This window comes from Amphiprion ocellaris, chromosome 19 (genome assembly GCF_022539595.1).
Source record: "Amphiprion ocellaris isolate individual 3 ecotype Okinawa chromosome 19, ASM2253959v1, whole genome shotgun sequence".
Taxonomy (NCBI): Eukaryota; Metazoa; Chordata; class Actinopteri; family Pomacentridae; genus Amphiprion; species Amphiprion ocellaris.
This window is the reverse complement of record NC_072784.1, coordinates 882,177-904,888: the sequence shown is the minus strand read 5'-3', so window position 1 is coordinate 904,888 and position 22,712 is coordinate 882,177. Positions and strand designations below refer to the sequence as shown.

The window sequence follows — 22,712 nt, the reverse complement described above, 5'->3', positions numbered from 1 at the left end:
CTCTCCTTTACATTATTTCATCATATGGCACGTTTTTACAACATGTTCGAAAAAATCTCATTTTTTTTCGACATAGTATAGTAAGGCGTTTTTTTGGCGCCAAAATTCATGATGATTTTTTTTGCACAGAAAACCTTCCTGGAGTGTTTTTCACGCTCTCCTTTACATTATTTCATCATATGGCACGTTTTTACAACATGTTCGAAAAATCTCATTTTTTTTCGACATAGTATAGTAAGGCGTTTTTTTGGCGCCAAAATTCATGATGATTTTTTTTTAAAAGAAAACCTTCCTGGGGTGTTTTTCATGCTCTCCTTTACATTATTTCATCATATGGCACGTTTTTACAACATGTTCGAAAAATCGCATTTTTTTTCGACATAGTATAGTAAGGCGTTTTTTTGGCGCCAAAATTCATGATGATTTTTTTTGCACAGAAAACCTTCCTGGAGTGTTTTTCACGCTCTCCTTTACATTATTTCATCATATGGCACGTTTTTACAACATGTTCGAAAAATCTCATTTTTTTTCGACATAGTATAGTAAGGCGTTTTTTTGGCGCCAAAATTCATGATGATTTTTTTTTTTAAAGAAAACCTTCCTGGAGTGTTTTTCACTGCTCTCCTTTACATTATTTCATCATATGGCACGTTTTTACAACATGTTCGAAAAATCTCATTTTTTTTCGACATAGTATAGTAAGGCGTTTTTTTGGCGCCAAAATTCATGATGATTTTTTTTGCACAGAAAACCTTCCTGGAGTGTATTTCACGCTCTCCTTTACATTATTTCATCATATGGCACGTTTTCACAACATCTTTGAAAAAATCTCATTTTTTTTCGACACAGACAAGTTCTTCGCTGGAGGACAGATTATCACACAGCCAAGTGAAAGCCCACACATTGTCCTTAAAGGCACTGAGCACAGGTAGGGTTGGACTTAGAGCAGCATCACGGATTCTCAAACCTAAAGCTCCCGTTACCAACAGCAGCAAGGCCTGGTCTGGGTACATCTCCAAGAAAAAACGTGGAATCTGCAAGCTGGAGTTTTGCGTTTTTTTGGCGCCAAAATTCATGATGATTTTTTTTGCACAGAAAACCTTCCTGCAGTATTTTTCACGCTCTCCTTTACATTATTTCATCATATGGCACGTTTTTACAACATTTTCGAAAAATCGCATTTTTTTTCGACATAGTATAGTAAGGCGTTTTTTTGGCGCCAAAATTCATGATGATTTTTTTTTTAAATGAAAACCTTCCTGGAGTGTTTTTCACACTCTCCTTTACATTATTTCATCATATGGCACGTTTTCACAACATGTTCGAAAAATCTCATTTTTTTTCGACATAGTATAGTAAGGCGTTTTTTTGGCGCCAAAATTCATGATGATTTTTTTTGCACAGAAAACCTTCCTGCAGTGTTTTTCACGCTCTCCTTTACATTATTTCATCATATGGCACGTTTTTACAACATGTTCGAAAAATCGCATTTTTTTTCGACATAGTATAGTAAGGCGTTTTTTTGGCGCCAAAATTCATGATGATTTTTTTTGCACAGAAAACCTTCCTGGAGTGTTTTTCAAGGCCTTCTTTACATTATTTCATCATATGGCACGTTTTTACAACATCCTGAAAAATCACATTTTTTTTTCGACATAGTATACAATGGCGTTTTTTTTTGCGCCAAAATTCATGATGATTTTTTTTCAAAGAAAACCTTACCATAGCGTTTTTCACGGCCTCCTTTACATTATTTCATTATATGGCACGTTTTCAGTCAATCAATCAATCAAGGTACTTTATTAATCCCGAGGGAAATTGCAGCAGTCTGTTGCTCACATCCACACAGACACAGAACAAGGATAAAAGATAGAGCACACATTAAAAAAATGCAATAAATAAATAAATAATTAATACAATACCGAAATGTGCAAGTTATGAAGACACAGCAAAACAATGCTCAGGACATCTCCAGCACTCTTCTACTGCTCCTTCCTGAAATAGCTGCATTATTCAGCCTGATGGCACGCAGGACAAAAGAGTTCTTCAGTCTCTCAGTGGAGCACCTCAGTGACAGGAGTCTGGAGTTCATGGTGCTCCTCTGATGGGAGAAGACTGAATTCAGGGGGTGGCTCTGATTGGACAGGATGGCCCTGATTTTAGAGAGTGTCCTCTGCTCCACCACCATCTCCACAGAGTCCAGACTCAGTCCAACCACAGTGCAAGCTTTACGTATTAGCCTGTTCAGCCTCTGGATGTCCTTCTTCTTAGCGCTGCCCCCCCCCCCCCCCCCCCCCCCCTGGACACTGGACACTGGACACAATAGATTGATAGAACATGTGCAATGACTTAGAACAGACCCTGAATGACAACAGCCTTCTAAGAAAGTACATTCTACTGTGCCCCTTCTTGTACACAGAGTCCATGTTTGCTGACCAGCTCAGTTTGTTGTCCAGCTGCAGCCCCAAGTACCTGTAGGTGGAAACTATCTCAACAGCAGATCCATTAATTCAGATGATTTTTTTTTCAAAGAAAACCTTTCTGGAGTGTTTTTCACAGCCTCCTTTACATTATTTCATCATATGGCACGTTTTTACAACATGTTGAAAAGTGGCATTTTTTTTCGACATAGTATAGTAAGGCGTATTTTTTGCGCCAAAATTCATGATTTTTTTTCAAAGAAAACCTTACCATAGTGTTTTTCACGGCCTCCTTTACATTATTTCATCATATGGCACGTTTTTACAACATGTTGAAAAATTGCATTTTTTTTCTGACATAGTATAGTCAGGCGTTTTTTTTGCTGCAAAATTCATGATTTTTTTTTCAAAGAAAACCTTACCATAGTGTTTTTCATGGCCTCCTTTACATTATTTCATCATATGGCACGTTTTTACAACATGTTGTAAAAATCAGCGATCATATTAGCAGCGGAATTAATTCATAATTAAAATATACAACTTTATATTTGTCAGTGTCATTTTAATTATTTCATTACTTAGTATTATGTGTTGATATGTTGAGTTTTATTTAATTTTTAATTTATAAACCTTTACTACAGGACTCCACATACCTGTAAGGTACATTTTATAAAGATTATATTCACAGTACCATCTGTTGCTTGGAATTAATGATATGAAAATCATGAATTTATATTTTCACACAGATTTTTCCATAAGTCCATAATTAGATCCTGTATGTTCCACCATCACTCGTGTTTATTTCCAGTTAGGAGTATTATTGTGAAATGCCTGCCGGATGTGAGGTGTGTTCTGGTTTCACGGAGCTTCACTGAAACCAGATCCTGAAGTTGCGATCTGTTCGGTACCGAACCGAATATTGTGACTCCACAGTCGGTTTGACCGATCAGAACCGGGCGGTGAGCTGCTCGGTGAGCCGTGGAGAGGCGAGGCTTGTGATTTTAGCTGAAGACTGACTACTTTTTGGAGGCCTGAGGGTAAAACCACAGTGAAGCTAACGAGGAATAGCCACCATGTCATGGGCAGAGCTGCCGTGTTTTGCGGCCTCTCCTGCCCGCTGCTCGGTGCTCTGATCCTCCAGCAGCCCGTCTAGAACCGTCCATGCAGCTGACAGCCAGCTCCATTAATTAATAACACCGGCTTTATCCAGCCTGCTAGCTAGTAACCATGGCGGACAGCTTCGGAGAGGAGTCCAGCGGCGGTGCCCTTGGCTTAGGCGTTCCCGGACCGGGCAGCGGAGCCGCGCTGCTGCCGACTTTGGCGAACTCTGTGCCGGTCGGACCGTCGGCGGCCAGCGGGGCTCCCTCCAGCTCCAACCCGGCCTCCCCTCCTCCCGCCGCGGCTGCGCAGAGTGGCCTAACGACGGTGGTGGCCCCCATGTCGGCTGTCACCGCCACCCCGGTCGGGTTCGGGAACACGTTCACCCCCGGCTCCTCGCCACCTGTCGTGGCCGTGTCTCCCATCCACCCCTCCTCTCCTCTGCCCGGCGTGGGGCTCGGGGTGGCCGGGGTGGCCGGAGCGGGCCTCCTGTCCCAGATCCACGCCACTTCCTGGGACCCGACCCTCAGCACGGACTGGGACAACGAGAAGGCTTCCCAGCAGTGCATCCTGAGGATAAAGAGGTGATTCAAACTTTTATTTCTCACATAGGTGTGTGTTTTCAGGGAAGCTGAGGCCTAAAATAAAGTTCGTCAAATCGAAAGTGAAAGTTTTCCACTGAAACTTTCCAGATGACGAGAATCTTCAGCAACCAGAGCACTGGCAATGATTTAGACAGCAGGATATTACACCTGGGTGTGTTTCTTCCTGGTTCAACAAGGATAAAGAGTTATTAACTCTCCTGTTGTCTTCATTTACGGGCACCAAAAAATATTGTTTCCTTGTCTGAAAAAAGTCAGCAAAAAATTCCCAAAATTTCTGAAAATTTGCAAAACCTTCAGGAAGAAAATTCCAATAATTCCTTAAAATTTTCCCTTAAAAGTTTTATTTAAAAAAATCCCCCAAATTTGGCAAGAAAATTCTTGTAAATATTTTGAAAAAATGAGTAAAAATCTTCCAAAAAAATCCTAAAAATATCTAAAGTGATTCCATATATATATATATCAGTAAAACTTCTGTTTTCTTTAAGAACATTCACAAAAAATTTTTTACATTTTTTTTGTGAATGTTCAAAGATTTCCCAAAAATGTTGAAAATGTGGACATCAGAAGTTTCACTGTGGAAATATATTCTGTCTTTGACAATGTTTGCTGCCAAGTCATGCAATCAGTGAATCTCATTAAAAAAACAAACTTGTTTTTCCAGAACCAGTGACACAATTCCATAAGAAAAATACCCAGATTTGACTCATTGGATCTACTTTCCTCATTAAAATAATAGAAATCCAGATTGTGAGTGGTTTAGGAACCTAATTTTCAGTAAATCTCAGTTCAGTTCAGTTGCTTTCTGTTTTGTCATAACTTCATTATTTCATCTGTTCCCCCTCTGTCTCCCCTTCTTTGTAGGGATATCATGTCCATCTATAAGGAGCCTCCACCAGGGATGTTTGTCGTCCCTGATCCTCAAGACATGACCAAGGTAAGAGGCCAAGTTCAGTCTGACCAGTCAGTCACACCAGGACCCTGTTTATCACCTCATATATCTGTCATACGGATGAATTTATGTTATACAAATCAGAGTCTACTCCAGTCCACCAGGAACATCTAAAGCTGTTTAGTGTCTTTTAGAAGCTCAGGTATCCTTCAACAAACACACACTGATGAATTGGGCCACAAGCAGAAGTCTTATTGTCTTCATTGCTGTTCCTTCTGTCACCATGCAGCCATTCAATCAGCCATCAGATAAACTCTGCAACAGCTCTGTTCTATGTGATACTCAGTTTAGATGTCACCTGAGCTGCTCTCTAGCTGTTGCTTAACGAGAGACGGAGGGTGACAGCGAGTTTTATGGTAACTAGCTGCCTGTAGATGATATTTATGCAGGTATATTTGAGATTATTGAAGAAAAGATGTCTCGTCAAGGTTTACCATATCTGCCTCAGGATCTGGTGTCACTTGTTACCTTTAGTTTTTGTAGGGATTGTTCTGTCCTGACATCAGATTCTGTGCAGTGACAATAACAATAACAATAACAATAACAATAATAATAATAATAATAATAATAATAATAATAATAATAATTGTTATTCTTAAATAAGGTGTATGGAAAGTGTTCACAACAGTTGAAGACAGTTAAAGTTGCATATTTGGGCCAGGCAGGTTGGAGGACCTCTGTAAAAAGACGGCATAGCCCATTTTAGAGATGTTTTTCCTTCACTTTAGCCCAGTGGGAAGAGGTGGTGACAAGCTGTGTGTCTTTATACACACTTCATGTTCCTACCTGACTAAAATAATACCACAACTCATGGCTCATTCACCCTGTTGGCTTTGGTCCCACTTAGCACAGCTCTGTTTGGCTGTTTCTTTTGTACCAACCTTTCAAATTACCTTTTGAGGGACAAATAAATTATATTGAATTGAACTGAAAACTAAAACTACACTGTAATCACCAGGTAACTATAACAGTTGAGATCTGGTAACATGAAGCAATCATTAAAAACTGATGAGTTCAGAGCCAAAAGTCAACAAACCTGGAACACAAATCAAAGGTTGACAGTTAAAAGTGTTCCATACTTACTGTGGTTTTTAACACACTAATCTGGTATAATTGAAAACATTTTGCTTTCCTATAATGTCTCAGACAATCTGAACAAACTGTTGCTCTATTTATACACTGAGGGACTGAACATGAATTTGAAAAATAGAATTAACTCAAGTTCTAGTGATCAGCTGTTTCCACTGCTTTCATCTTCAACGTCATTTAGCTGAGCCGTCTCCATGACGACCGAGGAAACTCAATCTGCTGTGATGACAGTGAGTTGTAAAGGCTGTGGAAAAAGATAATAGTCAACCTTGAGTTAAAATTAAATTCTCAATAATGAAGTTTTATGGTGGGAAGAAAAGAAAAGAAGTCATCATCGACTGTTTGGAGAACAATGGATTAGGATGAAAATCGTGTGTAACTTCAGAAGCATCTGGGTTTTTTTTCCACACTTTGACCTTAGTGGTGGTTCAGCTAGAGTTCACACCAGACAGCAAACCACCGACATCAAACAAGAATGGAGTCTCTTCTCATTTGAACATTTCTGCCTCAAAGCTGGCTCTCATGTGGAGGTTGTCGGTCGTTTTCTGGGTCAGATTTTCTGCTCCTCGGTCCGTTCGTCTCCGTCGTCCATCCCTCCCTGTCTACGTCTGTTTTCACTGCTCTCATCCTTCCTTCTTCTCGTCCATTAATCCCTCTCTCTGCCTCCTGACTGTCTTCCTCGCCAGATCCACGCCCTGATCACGGGGCCGTTCGACACGCCGTATGAGGGCGGGTTCTTCCTCTTCCTGTTCCGCTGCCCCCCTGACTACCCCATCCACCCCCCACGGGTCAAGCTCATCACCACCGGACACAACACCGTCCGCTTCAACCCTAACTTCTACCGCAACGGCAAGGTGTGCCTCAGCATCCTTGGGTGAGTCAGGGTTGGTTATTTTAGTTTAAAGAGGAGTTTAAGGATTAGTGTGTTCACTGGGAGTTTTTCTGTCTGCAGGACGTGGACAGGTCCAGCATGGAGTCCAGCCCAGAGCATCTCCTCGGTTCTCATCTCCATCCAGTCTCTGATGACGGAGAACCCCTATCACAATGAGCCAGGCTTTGAACAGGTTCGCTTCTCTCTCTTTAAATTCTATAATAACTACACAGAACATGAGCTGATACTGTAACAGCAGCACACTGTCTGTCTGTGTGTTTGTACTTCCATTAAAGTCAGTAAATCTGTTCTGTGTGTCATCAGGAGCGCCACCCAGGGGACAGTAAGAACTACAACGAGTGTATCCGCCATGAAACCATGAGGGTGGCTGTGTGCGACATGCTGGAGGGAAAGGTTCCCTGCCCTGAAGCTCTGTGGTGAGAAGAACCAATCCTCCTCTTTATTTTCCCTCCTGGTCACATTCATTCAGTCCCTCCTCCTCTGACTACCTGTTAACATGTGTGTGTTTACAGGAGTGTGATGGAGAAGTCCTTCCTGGAGTACTATGATTTCTACGAGGGAGTGTGCAAAGAGAGACTGCACCTGCAGGGACAGAACATGCAGGTATTTGTTATTCAGGGCCTTTATTTGACGGTGAACAGTTGTATATGTGGGGAGAGAGTAAGGGACTGCAGTAAAGGGTCCTCCAGATGGGAATTCTGCTTCTAAGGGCATTTCTAAGGGCAAACTACTTCATAAATAAAGTAAAACATTGCTTTTTCACACACCGTTTGTTTTCTAGCATTTAAAAAACATCTTGTGGACATGGTCACATGTTCAACAATGTGATTTGTACGGTGGCCGAGAGGTGCAAACCAAATTTACATAATGCAAAACACTTTTACAACCTCCAAGACAAATTTACAAACGATAAAACACTTTTACAAGTCCAAAAACACTTTTACAAATCCAAAATCCAAATTTACATAATGCAAAACACTTTTACAACCTCCAAGACAAATTTACAAGCGACAAAACACTTTTACAAGTCCGAAAACACTTTTACAAATCCAAATTTAACCGGAAAGGGAATGTCCCAACTCCGGGGTATAACCGGAAGTGACAACGAGGAGCGGCTAATGCAACTTTTCGTTGTTGCTAATGGTGAACCAAGCGAGCGGGTGATTGTTGCATCGTGGCCCAAATAACTTTGCACAACATCTCAAGTGTAGTTCAGTTGTTTTTACTGAAGCTCGTGCCCAACCACCAAGCACATATCTTTTAGGTACCGCTTCTTCTGTGGTTCTCTCACAACAGTAACATTCAGTAGGTAACATTACGCTCGTGCGCCCTCTACTGGAGAAACCGTATAACAACAATATAACATTGTAATAATTACTGTCCACAGTATACTTGTACATTTAACTTGGAACAAGCCTTGGTATAACATTTAAAACAATAATATTAAATCTCAGTATACCACGGTGATGTTTTGCCCGTTTTGTGGGTAACATATGAACCGATTGACGCGGTTTTGGTTTTCGTGTTGTCGGTCTTTAGAGTGTTTAAATGTCGCAGATCAGACCGACAGAGTGCATTAGCCGCTCCTCGTTGTCACTTCCGGTTATACCCCGGAGTTGGGACATTCCCTTTCCGGTTAAATTTGGATTTGTAAAAGTGTTTTCGGACTTGTAAAAGTGTTTTGTCGCTTGTAAATTTGTCTTGGAGGTTGTATAAGTGTTTTGTCGCTTGTAAATTTTTCTTGGAGGTTGTAAAAGTGTTTTGCATTATGTAAATTTGGATTTTGGATTTGTAAAAGTGTTTTTGGATTTGTAAAAGTGTTTTATCGCTTGTAAATTTGTCTTGGAGGTTGTAAAAGTGTTTTGCATTATGTAAATTTGGTTTGCACCTCTCGGCCACCGTAGATTTTCCACTGGAGGGCGTCATTAATACATTGTCTGGGTGCAGCTTTCATTCAGCAGTATTTTACTGTCAAAGCCAACAGACAACAGCAACCATTCTGTGTTTCACAGGGAGTCTTCTGACCCAACCCCTGTAGTGTAGGAATATAAATGAGAACAGGGAGATTATGCAGATATGAACAGATAATGTTCTCTAAACAGATGTGAACGACTCAAGGCTACGCTGAACACACAATCTGAAGTTGAGGAACGTCTCTAAAGTTCATGCAGAATGAACAAGAAAGCTTCACAGACTTGTTTTTAGTAGCTTTCATATTTTTCTTCTCATTTATGATGCATAAATCAAACAGCTGAGTCCCTGTCTCCACCTTAAGCTGGCTGAACCTTTGCAGCTTCTCATACCTCTTCTATTTCTAATTTCCTGTTGATTTCTACTTGAAGTAGCAAAACAAGGAAAACACACTCATGTAGCACTAAATGATACACAGAAACAATCAGACTGTGATTATTTTTACAGATAGGAGTCAGATTTTAGAAGGGATGGTAGATTTTGCATTTCTTTTCCACCACATTCAGTTAAAAAGGATGATCTGTTTTTTGCTGCAGTCCTTAGCCAGCACGTTCCCTTTCATCTAGAGAATATGTTTCAAATAAAATGGTATGTTGTGACCCATTGTACTTGTATGAAAAATTACAGCTTCTACGATTTGTATATCACACGTTTTTATATATTTTTCAGTTAATTGTTCAGACCTAGAGGCAAGTACTGTGCTTCATTGTAATTCAGATTTATAAAAACCCATGGTTAAAACCTGTTCTTAAAACCTGTCACTGTGTAATCACCTGTTTTTCTTATCGTAATAAAGATGGAGTTTCAGATACATGTCATTTAATATCTGGTTCATATTTACACAGCTAGACATCCCAGTATTGACACACTGTTCATGCCTAATCTCAGCTCCCATTTCAGTCAGTTTCTCCTCCTCTAATGTAAATCTTGCATCTCTCAGGACCCGTTTGGTGAGAAGCGTGGCCGCTTCGACTACCAGGGCCTGCTGGCTCGCCTCAGCGCCACCCACAGGCGGATACGGGAGAAAACGCTGGCAGAGGACGAGCACAACGACGACGACTCGGACTCGGACACCAGCTCCTCGGGGACGGACCCCGACAGCCAGGGCAGCTCCCAGCCCTGATCCCCGGACGGCGCTGGACTCGAAGCCAGGCTGAGGACTAAAGACAAGGGGAAAGTTTTTTTGTTTTGTTTGCAGTGGAGGAACATCACAGAGGAGAATGTGATGTTTAAGGCTTTAGGAGTCAAGCTGAGTCCAGGTTTAGGGTTGGAATGAAGTTTCTGTTGTGTTGCAGAGGGGGGAAGGAGTGGTGGTAGAGCTCTCCTAAAATAAAATAAATCATCCGCTAGTCAGATGCTGGCATGTTTGACGTGTGGCGGTGCATTCGTGGTAACCAGATACTGTTCTGATGAGCAGCTTGACTCTAAAACTCCAGACAGCTTCCCACCATCAGGACAGATCTGAAGATTAACCAGCCATATGGATGTAAAGGTTGGTTTGATTATTTAGTCGGACAGAAGATGATTACAGCGTTGTTGTTCCACTTTGATCCACAAGCCCAAACCTGTTTTAGATTCTTTCCACCAGGAAAGCCTGTTAGATATCTGAAGAGGAGGCCTACAGCTTGATGCAGGTTTGGGTCAAATTAAGGACTTTATCCTGGGAGAGACGGCCTGAATGCTGCAGAGGTGGAAGATGATGTTCATGAAAGCAGACTCCCCTTCAGAGTCGTCTTCTTTGAGTCCAAGGGGAGGAACTTGGAGAAAGTGACTGCAGAGGCTTTGGAAGTCACGTGCCTTGGATGAACCACCTCTCTGAGACTGGACCTCATTAAACAATCAGCAGCTCTGGATGCCTGAATACAATGATTCCTGTGTATTATATGAAAAAAAAAAAACAAGTTCTGCTTAGCTTTCAGTTCTAATCGTGCTGTTGAATTGACAGTAAATCTGTTTACCAGATAAGCAGCGGTAGAGAAATGTCAGTTTCATTGACATCCACCTTTATACCCTTTGTTATGCTGTTTTCTCATTGTTGTACTGAAACTAACAGTAATTTGCGGTGTGTAGGGTGCGTCATTTCTTTGTGAACCCTGCTGGGTCTTTGTGATTCAGATACAAACCAAACCATTCTGTGCTTTAGCTAGATCCACTTAAGTTCTGAAAACTAATGGAGGGAAAACAAGAGTGTGAAAACTGCAGGTAACCCAGTCAAACCTAACCCTAACCCTGCTCCAGCCTCTTTACTGTAATGGTTCCTGCATAGTTTGATTTAGTACTTTGAAGATGGTATCTGCAGACTTGGAACCTTTTGCTGAAAAAAACTGAACCCCTGTGGTCAACTAATACTCATTTTTAGGTGTATAATTTCCAGCAGTAGAGGTCAGACTCGACACAGATGGAGTTCAGTGTTGCAGAATCATCAGCCTGTTTCATCTCACAGGTGATTTTATCCAAGATTCACTCGTCAACAGGTTTAAAAATGAATAGACTTGTTGACAGGTGGTGTTGCTTGCAGCATAAACACAAAGAAGAGAAGTAGGGTGGAGAAGACACTGTCAAAGGAGAGGTTTAGATGAGAACTAAAAGGCTCGTCTGCACTGAAAGTTTCAGGTTCTAATCATTCCTCGTGTTCATTCTGGATCTGAATAAATGGGGATGATGGGAGAAGATCTACTCCATCATCCAAATGTTTCAACTCAGATAATGCTGTATATTAATCTAAAAGTTAACTTTGCAAGGGACATGGAGAGGAAGAATGATTATCATAACCAGTAACTCTAACAGAGCATGCAGCATGATAGAAGAAAAAACTAAACAAGCCGTTAAAGCAACAGGAGATTAAACCACTCTTGTCTAACAGGAAGTTACAGCATGCTTTAGCTTAGCAGAAACAGCAGAAACAGGAGAGCTAGTATGACTCTGTTCATAAAGACCAACACCTCTAACTGTTTATTTCATCTCAATGTAGACACTTTATCTATTTTCAGAGCAACTTCTAACTTCTTAAGAGTTGCCAGGAAACTTTCAGAGACTCTGGAAAGTTTCTGCTCCCAGCCAAGAAACAGACAAGTTTGGTGCTAATTCTATTATTTTGGTATTTATGAATCAGTGAGCATTAGAGGTGCTGGTTGGTCATGTTTAATTAGCTTTGGTCAGAGTTAGGCTGCTCGTCTCTTGTTTTCTGTCTTTATGCTGAGCTACTCTAAGCTCGCTGTAACCAGACAGACATAAGAGCGGCATCATTTGAGAGAACATTTCCTAACATGTCAGGTTTTATAATTCAAGAAGCATTTGAACGCAGTGAGCTGAAGGATCAGACAGATAAACGAGTGTTTGTTGGGTTTCTTTCCTGCCTTCCATCGTCCTCTGGTGTCTGCCTTTAGAATCAGAGCGGTTTACTTCTGCTGTCGGCGTTTTGTCTGATTTGGTGGAGACTGGAAATGGGATTACTAATGTAGGGCATTCCTTTTAATTTCTTTTATTATGTTATAGAATGGTTATGAGAAGCGGCTTTTAGCAGAATATATGTGATTGCCAAAATATTGATTGCAACACGCTTCCTGAAGCGGAAGAGAAGAGATTAAATACCTGTTCGGTTGTGTTGTGCTTCAAGCAGGGTTTCTTCTATGGCTCTACAGAACCTGGATTACTGACAGACGGGATCATTCCAGGTCCTGAACATGTTGCTGTTGTACAGAAGTTCTGGAAAAGTACAGAATAAAGTGTTGTTCAGTCCTGATGCAGACGACTCATCTGTTTCCTTTGTTTCAGGAGTAAATCTAGACAGAATGCAGATAAGCTGTTAGCTGTTAATGAGTTTATTTTATGGTTCTTATGCAGCCTTGTTAACCTAAATGCTTTTCTACAGAGAGCTGAGCAGCTGCACACATGTACAGCTTCTGTAGGGAATTTACTGGGTCAAACTCAGCAGGAAGCAAATATTCCTTCCTCTACACAGTTTCTTTCACACCTGTAAAGTGGACTATTTCCAGTTTTGCTGCTTAAAAGCATTAATATTTGAGTATGAACTGATCTATTCACTAGAGGAAATAAACAACATGACAAGAAACTGTCAATGAAAACAGTTTATTATTCTCAGCATGTAAGTTAAAGTAGATAATTTAGTTGGATCAAAGCAAAGTGTCTATTTTTATGTGGGACAGAGATGTGAGTGCCTCCTAAAGCATGAATTAAGTTCAAATTCTAATTTAAAAATAAACGTGGAAACTTCTGAGGCTGGAGAATAACACCGAAGTATCAAAATTGCAGTTCCTCAATTGTCCACTTGAGGGCGACTCCGAAAATAAGTCGATCCCCACTAACTTCCATGTTCAATAGTCCAACTTTACAGTGGAAATAAACGTGTTTACAGCCTGGTACAAGCAGGGTTGCAGTCTGGATAGCAACTCTTTAAACTGAATTAAGTATTGAAGTTATGCAGGATTAAGGATGGAGCTGACTTGAGGGGACAGGTGGACACATCACAGGACAGTCCATCGTCCAGAGAGGTTTGCATGGTCGCCTCAGCTCCACCTCTTGCTCATATTTTAATTAGCAGGGAGTTAGGAGGATAACAATCTGTACCCTTGATCTGTGGTAAAATAATCTGAAACGTTCTGTGCAGTAATGTAAGTTTTAAAATACAATAAAATACAGTAAGTAGCACTCTATACATTTAACAGTAAACTGAGAACAATAATAAACTAACAATATTCCATATTCTTAAGTCATTTAATAGTGCACAGCTCAGCAAACATCAGTGTTCTGCATAGAAATCAGAAAAAGCTGCTCTCAGTAATCTTTCACAGTGAGCAACATTATTTAGTCTTAATAAGAACCTCATGCTCAGCTCTGGTTCTGAAGCATTTTAGTGCTTTGCAAAGTTATCAGTTTAGTGCAACTTCAAGTTCTCTTTTTTTTTAGAGATAAAACCACTTCAAAACAACTGTATTTTGTGATTTCCATGTGGGCTAGTAAACAACCTGATGAACTCATCCATATCCAAGGCCTTGGCTCTGTTGGATTCCACACTGAGCACCCCAAGGTCACTCAGTCGGTCATTGTTCATGGTGGTGCACAGGTGATTTTTTTTTTTTATTAGTTTCAGTGCTGAAAAGCTACGTTCACAAGCAGCTGTGCTTATAGGGAGAGCAACTGCAATTCTGCACAGTCTGAAGAGTTCAAAAAAGACTTCACTGAATGCTTCCAAGAAAACTGTGAACTCAAGCAAACTGGTGAGATCCTTCATTCCAGTTGCCTTCTTTCTATCCGAGATGCATTTGGCTTGATGTAGCTCATGCTTAACATCATCCAGGTTTGTGTTGTAAATATATAATTTTGAAAAAAGGAATACTCCTTTACACTAAGATTTTTGGTCTGCATTGGAGGATTTTAGGTGGAATATTCCTTTGAATGAATTTTTAAATTTATGTTCAAGGATGTTGGGTGGAATATACCATCAGACCAACCTCCAAGGTCTACAGTAGTGAATTTTAGGTGGAATATACCATTAAACTCACCTTTTAGGTCTACATTAGAGGATTTTAGGTGGAATTTTCTTCCAAACCGTCTTTTAGTCTACATTTAAGGATGTTTAGGGTGGTATATTCTTCCAAACCAACTTCTCAGGTCTACATTTCAGGTGGAATCCTTGACTAACCCCGCCCTCTGAACTTCTAGGAAGCTGTGTTCCTATTGGCTGTCCAGGTGGCTGCTTGGTGTTATCAGGAACACCTGAGCAGCTCAGTGTCTTCCTGCTTTGTTTAGCTGCAGACAAACATTTCCTCTGCTTCTCTTCACCAACTGAACTGGGTTTGGTTCCGTTGCTTTAGTTAGTTCTTTAGGCGTTGGCTTGCAGCTTCCAGCAGTAAAATCGTCTTTAATGTGTTTCTTGGTGTGTTTTAGGGCTTTGTACTGGATAGTTGTCTTGGTAAATGTGGTTCTTTAGCCACAGTTAGCACATGGTGCTGATGTGTGCAGTGATTAGTGGATTTGGTACAGCTGAGTTGTGTCTTTATGTTGGCTGTAGTGAGTCTTTAGAGGTTTTTGGTCAGACACATTCTGTATTCTTGTTTGAGAAGCAACGTTGGTTGTCCAGAAGGTAAGAGTTCCTGTCCTGATTCTCTGTTCTCAGAGGTTCTCTGGTAGGCTGCAGGAGACTTTAGCATTTGGATTGTGCTAGTTTGGTTTTTGTATGGTATCATTTGGACGACTATCTTGAGGCCCCTCCATGTGGTTTAGTGAGGTTTTCTGGAACAGTTCTACAAAGCAACCTGCAGCAGAAGAGACTTTGAGAGTTTTTAGGAAGTTCTGGAGAGCAGACTTTAGAGCAGCAGAAACATTTGTCAGCAGTTTGAGCAGGAGAAGGTGAGCTTCAGAGTAGAAATGAGAAGGAAACCTTCTTGACCCGTGTGGTGAGGTCCTGTACCAAGAGTTTGAGCAGGTTGTGAAGAGTCTGTAGTTCTTTGGTCTGAAAGCACAAGAAGAGTCGACTCATTAAAGGAGAAAACAGGAGATATTGTTGGTTCTTCTGTCGCTCTGAAGTTTCCAGTTTCCTTAGACTGAATATAAAGTTTATATTTTAAATGATTTCCCATGTGAGCTGAAGAAGACTGAAATAAACTCCCTCCATCCCTTGGACACAACATATTTTATTACCATGTTAAATGCTTTTTAAAAATATGTTTTTGAGTTTTAATTATAGTTTTAGGCGTTTTTTTCTCTTTGCTTGTTTAGTTCTGTCATCTGTGTGAAAGGTGCTAAACAAATAAAGTTGAATTGATAAACTGAATAATTGACTAACTCATGATTGTGACAACAGAAGTATTTTCATTGTGATTTAAGGGTTTGTTTCATTTTTAAAGTTGGGGTTAAAAGCTTGACAGAAAAAAAAAGATTAAAGAAATAAACTACATTACAAAAAAGCAATTAAATCAAAGGAAAAAAGCATTTAATATAATAAAACTTTTAAAAACAAAATTCAACATTAAATACAATTACATTATTTTAAACAGACAAAATATTTAATTAGATAATTAAATGGAAGATACAAAACATGTAATTATGAAATTAACCAAATTTTTTAAACAGAAATATTAAACATTAAAGATTAAATATTTTAGATAATTAAACATTTAAAAAATACAATTAAACAACAAGAATATTAAATATTAAAAAAAATACAAAATATTTAATTAGATTATTAAACCTTTAAAAAGATAAAACATTCAATTAAAAATTTAAATGTTTAATTAGAAAATTAAATAGTAAACACAATAAAACTTTAAATAGCAATTAAACAGAAAATACAATGAAGCATTTAAAAAGAAAATGAAACATTAAAAGGTGCTAAAACATTTAAAAAGAAAAACCTTGAAGATGTAATCGAAAAATTAAATATTGGGAAAGAAAAGGAAATTTTTCAAACAAGCCGATAAAACATTTAAAAAAGCAACAAACATTAAAAAGACAAAACATTTGGAAATCAAATCAGACATTAGAAAAGAACAAAAGGTGAGAAAAGAGCAAAACTAAACATTTAAGAAGAATCAAACTAAAGACAAAACATTTGAAAAGACACCAGTTAAACTTTAGAAGATCAAATTAAACAGAAAAGACAATAAAACAATGAAAAAGAGCAAAAACAGATAAAGGTCTTAAACAGTTTTCTAGTCTGAAATGAAAACAAGTTTCTTCAAACATTTCCTCTTTCAATGTTCTTGGTTTGATTGTGGACAGATTTACTAAGAACTCATTTCAGAAAACTGCTTTCCAGATAAAGTCTACTAGTAGTTGAAGGCATTGATCAAACTAATGTTACCTTCTGATCTCCACAAACTTTACTGTTCAATGAAGAGAATCAAAGTTTGTTGAGGATTTCTAAAGAACTCACAGGTGAAGGTCTGAGAAGAACTCAGATTGATGGTCTAAATGTGAAATCAAGACTCATGGTCACAAGTTTTAAGGCTTCTGTTAACCAGAAAGTTCAAACTAACAGAAAAGTACTGAGAAACTTTTAAAATTTCAGCCCTCAGACTGTCTAAAGGTTCAAACAAACAGAGAAGTACTGAGAAACTTTTAAAACTTCAGCCCTGAGACTGTCTGAAGGTTCAAACTAACAGAGAACTACTCAGGAACTTAGAGGATTTCAGTCCTTGGACTGTCTAAAGGTTCAATCTAACAGAGAACTACTGTGGGACTTAGAAAATTTCAGCCCTCAGACTGTGTGAAAGCTCAGGAGCTGAGGACTCGGGAGGTGTGGAGGCTTTGGAAAGTCTTGGAACTGAGGGTTCCACCCTCCAGCACAAAGGCTGAAGTCCAGCCTCCTGAGAAAAACGGTCAAGTCGAGACTCGAGTTAAAAAAAAAAACTCGAAAACAACAAAAAATAGATGATAAATGCGCAAAAAAAAGAAGAATTAGTATCTGAGCGAATAGCTCAGGGGATAAGAAGACGGACTACCAAGTGGAAGGTCACAGGTTCAAGACCCACCACTGGCAATTTTCTTTCTTTGTCTTTGTCAGGATTTTGAGAAAACTTTAAGAAGGGTCTGGTCTTGAACCAGCGACCTGCAGCTCCATAGGCAAATCCTTAACTCACTGAGCTACAGATCAGATAAAAAGAAATAAATTCGTCGTCCCTTTGACATCGTAGTTGGTGAAGTGACCACATGGGTGGAGCCAAGGCGGAGTCTGGGTGGAGTCAGGGCGGAGAGTAGGTGGGGAGGTGGGTGGCGGCCTCCCCCCTCTACTCCCCCACCTCCCCCCACCGCCCACCACACCTTCCCCCGCCTGACGAGTTCTTCGAGTCTCCACGAGTTCTTCGAGTCTCCACTGGTTTTCCCGAGTTTCTGGAGTTTCCACGAGGTCGGAGGCAGAACAAGCTGTCATGAAGAGGTGTCGAAGTCAGCCAGGATGGACTGACTTTTTACAGCGACTAGAAGGAAGACCACTAGAAGAGCAGGTCTTTAACCACCATCCATAAAATCCATGGAGTCGCTCCAGAGAAATGAAGGAAGGTCAACTTTTATCAACCTTCATCCACATGTTCAACTTGATATCTTTGAGATTTTTTAGCACCACAAACCTTTAGTGTCACACTTTATTATCATTTATTAGGACTTTAACGGAATCCACCAGCAGATTTACTTTTTGTTGACAAACTTTATTCTTGTCATTGTGGGACTGCAGTATTTAAAACTGTTCCTTCTATTTGACCTCATGTTTATTAGTTTTAGTGGAGAAAGTTATTTTAATTGTCTATTAGTCTCTTAAAAACTAAATAATAAATTGGATTAGTCAAGAGGTTTAAATTTCTTACTTTGTCATATTTTAAATATGACAAAAAATATAAAAATAAAGCGTTTTGAGACAATTTGACCTGTAATTGCCATTATATAAATAAAATTGAATTAAAATTGTACGTGCCTTGTAACGTTGGAGTAATTCAGCCATATATGTTGGAAAACACACTTTCTTTGTCCATTAATCTGTTGATTGTTTTCTCCACTAATTCATTTCTTGTTTTGGTTTATAAAATGTCAAACCCAAATATATTCAGTTTACTGACATAAAAACCAAAAAGATTTACATTCATGATGCAGAAATCAGGCAGTTTTTCACTTTTTATCTTAGTTTAGTCAGAAAGATAGTTGATAATGTGTGAATTGTTGCAGCTTGTGAGCCGTAGAAGGAAGAAGAAGTAGAAGTTTTAATCTTTGGGGCCGAGTGTCAAAAAACATTTAGAAACCAACATCAACAAAACACTCAACAAAGATTTGAACGTCATTAAAGGGAAATCCAACTTTTGCATGACAATGTCTAATTAAAGGACATTTATTTCCAACGTAAATGTGTGATATTCATCCTCTGGAGCTTTCTCTTCACATCGTCTTCCACCTGGACTGGTTTGGTTGGAAGCATGTGCAACAAACATTTGAAAAACTGCACTTTAACATCAATGAATGACACTGAAGTTTAATCTCTACATAAATGATACTGAGTCTGGATGTGCTGCTCTGTCATTAACTGCTAAGTTTAGGGAAAGTTCAAACAAAAGAGGACAGTTCAGATCAGACTTGAGAATGAGCTGATTTTGAACAAACATCTCAGACTTTCTGAGCTTCAGCACCTCTAGTAAGATATTTTAACAACAAGCAACTCAAGAGATCCACAAGTTGGAGAGAGTTAGCTTTAGCTTAGCCAAAGAACATGTGGGACGCTAACCTAGCAAACATTTTAGACTTTTCTCTGTCAATTCTGGGAAATAATTTCCTATTTAATGACAGAGCTACACATCTGAACTCAGTGTCATTAAAACAGACTCTAATTCAGTGTCATCCATCCATATTAAAGTGCAGTTACCCAAAATGTTTGTTGCATGAGCTCCAACAAAACCTGTCCAGGTAGAAGGCCACTTTAACAAACAGGAAGTGGAAGATTCCAAGCAGATTTATAGAAGGGGGAACCGGACTGTATTAAGTGTGGTCGAGTATAGAGGGGTGTTTTGTGGGTTTTTAAGGCTGATAATGATTATTAGTGAGACATTTGGAGTAGATATTCATTTGCAGTAAATGAAAGTATTTAAAATCTTGGAGTTAAACTTAGAAGAACACAAACTAACAGAAAACTTTGTTGATACGTTTTTGTTTTGCTTACAGATGTTAAGTTAAAGGAGTTTTATTCGTGACATATAACCAATCAAATGACTCCAGAAGACAGAGCGACCACAGGTAGATAAAGGTTCAGAGCCAAAGTAGCGCCATTTTTAAATTTATTTATTACCGTAAATCAGTAAAAAATAAAATACTGCTAATCAGTAAATCAGTCGGCCCACAATTACTACAATTCTACAATGTATGTCTCTTTCCTTAGACTTGTTATTTGTACAATATACGATGTATATGATGGTGTTTTTTCATACCAAAGGCTCTACTATGATGTTTTCTAAGAGACATACGATGCTACTCTAGTTGTTCTGGCTCTGGGCTGCTGCACTCCTCCTCTGTTGTTTTCTGGATCGTACTCAGCTGCATGCCTTCGTTCACCAGGCCTCCGTTGACTCGTCCCGCCTGCCGTCTCTGGAGCTGAAGCTGGATTGGAACAGACCAAAGTACAGTCCAATCACGATGCCAGCTGCCTCTCAAAAGGCTCCTTCATCTGGCAGGTGGCAGCACTTCTTCTGAGGGGAAGCTGAGCTGGTCCAGCAGAACTTTGGAGATGTGTTCCAGTGGTTGGTGGATGTGTGGGGAGATAGAGAGGGACCTTTGAATTGTTCACAAAGGAAAACAGGGAACCCATTGTTAGTTTTAGTTTAGGGTTCTACTGCGGTGTGTTTTGGGGTTTTAAGAGGTGAACAGGAAGTTTTTTTTCCTATTGATTATCTTTTACTGTGTTCCTGGTTGGAATGCCCATCAATGTCAGCGTGAAGTTCACTTTTAGTTCTGTTTATTTATTTTTATTTTACTAACACCCATTTGCTTTTAACCCCCTCACATATTGTGTTGTTGTAAACTTACTCTTTCAAATAAATTCTGGTCTAACCCTCTGGAAACCAGCGTTTGCACTGTTTTTGTGTTGCTCCTCACCTACTTCAGACAGCCGGGACATAACAACGTTTTGTGGACTAAAAGCTAAACTATGATGTTTTTAGAGCGACATGCTATACGATGACGTTTGTTGGACGACACACTATACTATAGGCTTTTTTAATTGACATATTACTATGACTTTTTTTTGTTTTAGTTTTTTTTTGTTGTTTTTTAGCAATATAAGATTTTGAACAGTTTTAAAAATTCCTATACTTTTACTTGTGCAATGAATTATTATTCTATGGCATTTTTTAGACGACATATTATACTCTGATGTTTTCTTGAATAACATACTATTTTGACAATATACTGCACTATGACATTTTTTGAACCACATATCATACATGACAATTTTAGGCAACATCCTGTCATTTTGCGCTTTTTCAACCACATAATAATCTATGGGGGTTTTTTGCCGACATGCTATATTATGAACTACAGGCCATACTATGTTATTCTTGAAAAGTATACTATACTTTGACATTTTCTGAAATACATCCTATACTATGGCATTATACACAGAGTGCTTTGGTTACATGTTGATTTATAATCTAGATTTTTTTCTGTTTTGTTTTTTGACGGGATTACCACAGACCTGACCATGAACACCGTTGACACCCACCTCAGGGAGACGCTGCCTAAGATCTCAAGGCTGCTTGGTCGTGGTCTTTCTGGTCCTGCTCCAGAACACCTTCATCAACTACGTCTTCTTTTGAAGAGGCCCTCAGATGCTGCAATCTCTGACCTTCAGGAGGAACTGCTACTTTCACTCTGTAACGAGATGGCGGTTATTTTAAAGACTCAGCTCCTGGCGGCTTTGAGTGAAAGTTTACCATCCATCAAAACGGAACTACAGACAGTTAAATCTGAGCTGTGGGTCAGTATTTCAAACATCAAGTCCGACCCGGCTGCCCTAAAGCACACTGTGGGTCCAAGGAACCGAATTAGCCAATATACTGGAGACCAAAGTTATTTAATGTGATAAGTATAACGTTCTTTACTAACATTTCAAGTATCTGAGAGCAGTCCTAAAGAATTGCCTGTAATCCCAATCATAAAATGGGTCTGGAGGAAGAACATAGATGGTAATCTGGATATACATGAGTTAGGCTTTATAACTACTATTGGTAGTATTGGTGGTAGTAATAGTAAGTCGCATTACACTAACTCCTGCTGCTGATACTGGCACTGCTACTACAACTTGGAATACTATTACAAATGCTGATACTACTTCTACGACTCTAACAGCTGTTTATACTACTACTGCTGCTTGTACTTTTAGTATTACTACTACTGCTTGTACAACTGTACTACAGCTACTATTAATCGCCTGGTATTTGGTTGTCAAGCTGCTAGCTCGCCTTAGCGTTTTGCTAGTGGCTAACTAGTTAGCTCTCATAGACTGGAAGCTCTCAACAGGATTTAATAATGAAAAAAGAGCCAAAAACTATTCTTACCTATGAAAAGTCATTCCAAGTTTCCTTGTCTCAATCGTACGACGTAGTGTGTAACTGTATGCAGCACAGTGAGACGGCATACTTCTTGTTTCCGTTTTTACGCCGTCTACATCAATGGAATGCATGAAACTCTGTCCCCGCTAGCTTAGCCTCGCTGTAGCACGCAGCTGAAGGGGGCGTGGCCTATCTAATCATTCATATATATATGGGCGTGGCCTATCTACTCATTCATATCTATGCTCATTAGTCTGGTCCTATGCAGTCTCCATGATGACGTTTCACGAGTACGTCAGAACGCAAGTCCGGACAGTTACGTGCTGAGAAACGGCCATCGTCTTCTTACCCGCAAAGGTCCAAAGCTGCTCGTCTTCTCCTCCGGCATCAGGAAACGTCTTCAAAAGCTTCTTCAAATCCAAACCTAATACAATGAAAAATCAAACTAACGTCATTGGTGCATTCAGTTGCAGTCGGACAACTAAGTTGCATTCATGAGCATCGGAAATCGGATCTCCAGTCATGTAAATTTCCAACAACAATTTTTTATTTTTTTGAGGAGGGGGGGGGGGGGGGGGGGGGAGGGTCCGGCAATCAGATCACAGGGGGGACCACTGCCCCCACGTAAGATCTGCCACTGGCTGGAAG

At 39.6% G+C, this 22,712-nt stretch overlaps 1 protein-coding gene and 1 long non-coding RNA gene across 2 annotated transcripts; one reads left to right on the top strand and one right to left on the bottom strand.

The window, feature by feature from the left end:
• The first annotated feature begins 3,260 nt into the window (after positions 1 to 3,260).
• On the top strand, positions 3,261 to 12,766 carry ube2z (ubiquitin-conjugating enzyme E2Z). The gene is made up of 7 exons (XM_023260980.3): positions 3,261 to 4,102; positions 4,985 to 5,057; positions 6,848 to 7,035; positions 7,114 to 7,225; positions 7,357 to 7,469; positions 7,566 to 7,656; positions 9,965 to 12,766. The coding sequence occupies exons 1-7, from the start codon at positions 3,648 to 3,650 to the stop codon at positions 10,145 to 10,147; spliced, it is 1,215 nt and encodes a 404-aa protein (XP_023116748.1). The 5' UTR covers positions 3,261 to 3,647; the 3' UTR covers positions 10,148 to 12,766.
• Positions 12,767 to 19,783: 7,017 nt separating this feature from the next.
• On the bottom strand, positions 19,784 to 22,554 carry LOC129347661 (uncharacterized). The gene is made up of 3 exons (XR_008599863.1): positions 22,071 to 22,554; positions 21,236 to 21,384; positions 19,784 to 20,287 (listed from the first exon to the last, which is right to left on the bottom strand). It is a non-coding gene; the product is annotated as an uncharacterized LOC129347661 (long non-coding RNA).
• Between the last annotated feature and the right edge of the window lie 158 nt (positions 22,555 to 22,712).